The sequence below is a fragment of the Mandrillus leucophaeus genome, unplaced genomic scaffold (genome assembly GCF_000951045.1).
Source record: "Mandrillus leucophaeus isolate KB7577 unplaced genomic scaffold, Mleu.le_1.0 Scaffold159, whole genome shotgun sequence".
NCBI classification, from domain to species: domain Eukaryota; kingdom Metazoa; phylum Chordata; class Mammalia; order Primates; family Cercopithecidae; genus Mandrillus; species Mandrillus leucophaeus.
The window spans coordinates 82,547-86,771 of record NW_012101576.1 but is presented as its reverse complement, the minus strand read 5'-3'; the positions used below and the strand labels follow the sequence as shown (position 1 = coordinate 86,771).

The 4,225-nt window shown below is 48.8% G+C and overlaps 1 protein-coding gene across 1 annotated transcript in view; it reads right to left on the bottom strand.

Annotated features, from left to right (window-relative positions):
* Positions 1–287: 287 nt before the first annotated feature.
* The window catches only part of BATF3 (basic leucine zipper transcription factor, ATF-like 3), a 12,042-nt gene continuing 8,104 nt past the window's right edge, over positions 288–4,225 (bottom strand). Inside the window, exon 3 of the mRNA XM_011975853.1 lies at positions 288–850. Coding sequence (XP_011831243.1) covers positions 662–850 — 189 coding nt within the window. The 3' untranslated portion in view covers positions 288–661. The remainder of the gene's footprint in view (positions 851–4,225) is intronic.

Here is a 4,225-nt window from a genome sequence, read left to right as displayed (position 1 = left end):
CAGCATGGGTGTGAGAGTTGGCCAAGGTGGAAGGCTGTGCAGAGCATGACAAAGGCACGGGTCACACTCAGCATGCACCTTTGTGACCCAGCTGGGTCAAAGACTTCTGAAGGCCTAGAAGTGGCAAGGAAGTCCCATTGGTTTATGCTCCAACACAGCCCCCTAAAGCCACCTCCCCTGTCTGCCATGGAGGTGGCTGTGGGAGAGTAGCCAGGCAGGGAAGCAAGACCCATGAGCCACAGAACACCCGGAGAAGACAGAAGATGGTCATCCTGGAGATGGTCATCTCCAGGAAAAAGAAGTGTATTGTGCCTCTAAATTCCAAGAACTGGAGAAGGGAGAGACAATAAGCATCTTTATTATCCAAATTCTAGAGGAAATGGCTCTGCATAACAGCAGAACCTAATAGCTGCCAGGGTGGATGAGAAGTCATTCCTGAGGGTGGCCTTCATGCTGGATCTGCACAAGGGCTCTGTGAGTCTTGCGCCTGTTGAATGCCGTGCTGAGCCCAGTCTGCAGGGGACACAGCTGGCTGGTCCTGGAGCTCCCAGGAGGAGGCCTGGCCACAGGTGCCCCCTGTATACAATTGTGAAGGGAAACCCTTCCTCCCTGGTATGAAAATGACCAAGCCTCCTTGTTGGGCAGAGGAGTGTCCTCAGCTTCATCGGGGCAAGCAGCCGGCCACGGGGTCTGGCCGGGGAGGCACTGGCACAAAGTTCAGGGGGCAGAGCAGCAGCGGACACATCTTCTCGTGCTCCTTCAGTGCCTCTGTCAGGTGCTTCAGCTCCTCTGTCAGCTTTCCGATCTCTCTCCGCAGCATGGTGTTTTCTTGCTCCAGGCACTCATATTCCTGGAGGAGACAAAGAATGGGCAACATGATTTCTGATGCGGTGTTCCCTTCCTCCGTCCTCCTGTGCTGCGCTGCTTGCCTCTTGCCCATGAAAGCTGTCTCATTACGCATGTCCCCTCCACCACTCAGATATTCAGGTATTTGTCTATTTGATGAGTGTCTCTCCCCTCCCACTGGGAGAAACTATTTATTGAGGTATAACTTACATAAAATAAAATGTATCTATTTTAAGTATGATCCAGTGAGTTTTGACAAATGTATACACCTGTGTTGATCAATACACAGAACACTGCCATCACTCCAAAAAGCTCCCTCATGCCCCTGTGCAGTTAGTTCCCCCAAATGCTGATGTGCTTCCGAAGATCTCTGTTGGGTTCACAGCTATACTCCCAGCACCTAGAACAGTACCTGGAACACAACAAATGTTTGTTGATTGCACTAACAAACAAACGAAAACATCCCTTGCTTTGGCTTTGCTCCAGCACTCACCTGTTCAGTTTCCTCTCCATCAGAGTTTACAGAGGCGTAGAACTGCAGGGGATCAGAGAGAACCCTTAGCCCAATCCGCACAATGTAGAAACCATCCATATCCAACTTGTTCTGGGCACTCCTGCCCTCAATGGACAGACTGTCATTTCTGGGCTGCTCTACTAGAAAAATCCTCTTTAGGGGCTGAGCATGGTGGCTCAAGCCTGTAATCCCAGCACTTTGGGAGGCCGAGACGGGCAGATCACGAGGTCAGGAGATCGAGACCATCCTGGCTAACATGGTGAAACCCCATCTCTACTAAAAAATACAAAAAATTAGCCGGGCGAGGTGGCGGGCGCCTGTAGTCCCAGCTACTCGGGAGGCTGAGGCAGGAGAATGGCGTAAACCCGGGAGGCGGAGCTTGCAGTGAGCTGAGATCGCACCACTGCACTTTAGTCTGGGCGACAGAGCGAGACTCTGTCTCAAAAAAAAAAAAAAAGAAAAAAGAAAAATCCTCTTTGCTGGGCATGGTGACTCATGCTTGTAATCTCAGCACTTTAGGAGGTCAAGGTGGGAGGATCACTTAAGGCCAGGAGTTTGAGACCAGCCTGGACAACACAGTGGGACCCCATCTCTAAAAAAATTTTTTTTAAATTAGCCAGGCATGGTGATGCACACCTATAGTCCCAGGTACTTGAGAGGCTCCGCCAGGAGGATTGCTTGAACCTGGGATTTCGAGGCTGCAATAAGCCATGATTACAGCACTGCACTCCAGCCTGGGTAACAGAGAAAGATCCCAACAAAGAAAAGAAAAGAAAAGAAAGAAAGAGAGAGAGAGAGAGAGAGGGAGAGAGAGAGAGAGAGAAAGAAAGAAAGAAAGAAGGAAGGAAGGAGGGAGGGAGGGAGGGGGGAGGGAGGGAAGAAAGAAAGAAAGAAAGAAAGAAAGAAAGAAAGAAAGAAAGAAAGAAAGAAAGAAAGAAAGAAAGAAAGAAAGAAAGAAAGAAGAGAGAGGAAGGAAGGAAGGGAGGGAGGGAGGGAGGAAAAAGAAAAGAAAAAGCTCTTATTTGTACTGATCCAAACTCTCCCCCTTTCAAATGTACCTATTGGGCTTGGTTCTATTTAATAGAACCAAACCTAGTAGATCCAATGCTTTTTTCAACATCGCACTTCTTGAAATGTTAGGATACAGCCCTGTACCACTTCCCTTTAAGTATTCTCTGAGCTCAGTTGTCTCAGGTCCTCTGAGTTCCTTGCATCAGGCTTTTCTTTGCCCTTCTGGGGACCCTCACCAACACACACTCCAATTTGCCAGAATATCTCAGAAAATGTTGCTCCCAGGATGCAATGCATGGTTCTGGAGACTATGCCAAGGGTAAATGTGTGGCAGTGACCTCTCCTGTGCTGGGCCCAAGCTGCTGAGGATTCTCCCTGAGCCTGCAGAGAAATGCAAGATTTGTCTGCCTGTGCTGCTTCTTTGTCTGTCCTTGGATGATGATGGATGATACAGGGCTTAAGGGTAGGGTTTTACATCCATTTCCACTGAATTTCATTCCTTATTTGGACATCTTCCAGCCCAGCAAAATTGCAAAATCTTTTTGAATCTCAATTGCATTGTCTCATGAATGATGATAGCACACAGCTTGAAGCCATCCACTAACTTAACACGCAGGTCTTCCTTTTCTTCATCCAAGTCATTAATAAGTTCTACAATAAATAGCCAATAGCAGAGCTCTACGGCATGCCAATAGAGACCCTCTCTAGGCTGGCAATCTCATTTAAATCTTGCTGAAATGTTTTCATTCATTTCTAGTTTATAGTAAGGCTTTGTTGTATCATGCACACCATGCATTTCCCAAGCTCAGGGCCCAATTGTGTTACTCTTCACACTTTCTCTCTGAGTAGTAATTTTAAGGGAGTATCACTAAAGAAATCTGATCTTATAGCCCCCAAAGACACATGCAAATTATCAATCCTGCCCCTTTGCTCATGCAGTTATCCTTGACTGGACTGCCTTCCTCCTTTTCTGCGTGGGTTCAGCTCAAGCCCACCACCTCCAGGAAGGCTTCCCTGACCACAGTACCTACAGGAACCACATCTTTTATTATGTGTTCTATTCTATTTTGTATCATATTCAATCTCACTCATATTAAGTAACGTCTCTCCCCAAAGATCAGAAATGTAAAGGACCTAGGAACTTCTGCCACTCCTCTCCTCTACCCCCGCCTGATGCACCACACCACCAGCATCCACATGCTCAGTGATTCCTCAGCCCTCATCCTCTGCTTTTTCTTTAACTCCACCCTTTCCTTTCATAATGGACTCTCGGCATCTTCCTCCCTTTCAGAAGCAAGGGGTCTGGCGGGGCTGCCTGTAGAGTCTATCTGAGCCATTCCCCAGGCGGGCTCCCAGCGTGTTCTGGAGCACTCTCCAGGGCAGCAGGCTGTTCTGGGGCCATGTGGCTTCACCAGTATACCGGCCCCATTCTGCCTCCATCCTCCTCCCTGCCTCCCACTCCCAAGCCCTCATGCCCTCCTCTGGCCTCTGACAAGCTCTAGTTCTGGAGTCAGAATTCTGTCTACAAACCCAGCAACAAGCCCTCCATGAGCAAGGGGAGAATCTGGGTGGGAGGATGGGATGGAAGCCGAGGCACCAAGGAAATCCGGCAGGCAGCAGAGGGATGAGAAAAGCTGCAGCACACACACGTCTGCAAACACACACTCACACTCATACACACTCACACACATGCACAGAGTCACACACGTGTCCGCAAACACACACACTTTCATACACACTCACACTCTCGCGCACACACACTCATACACACTCACACACATGCACAGAGTCACACATGTGTCCGCAAACACACACACTTTCATACACACTCACACTCTCGCACACACACACTCA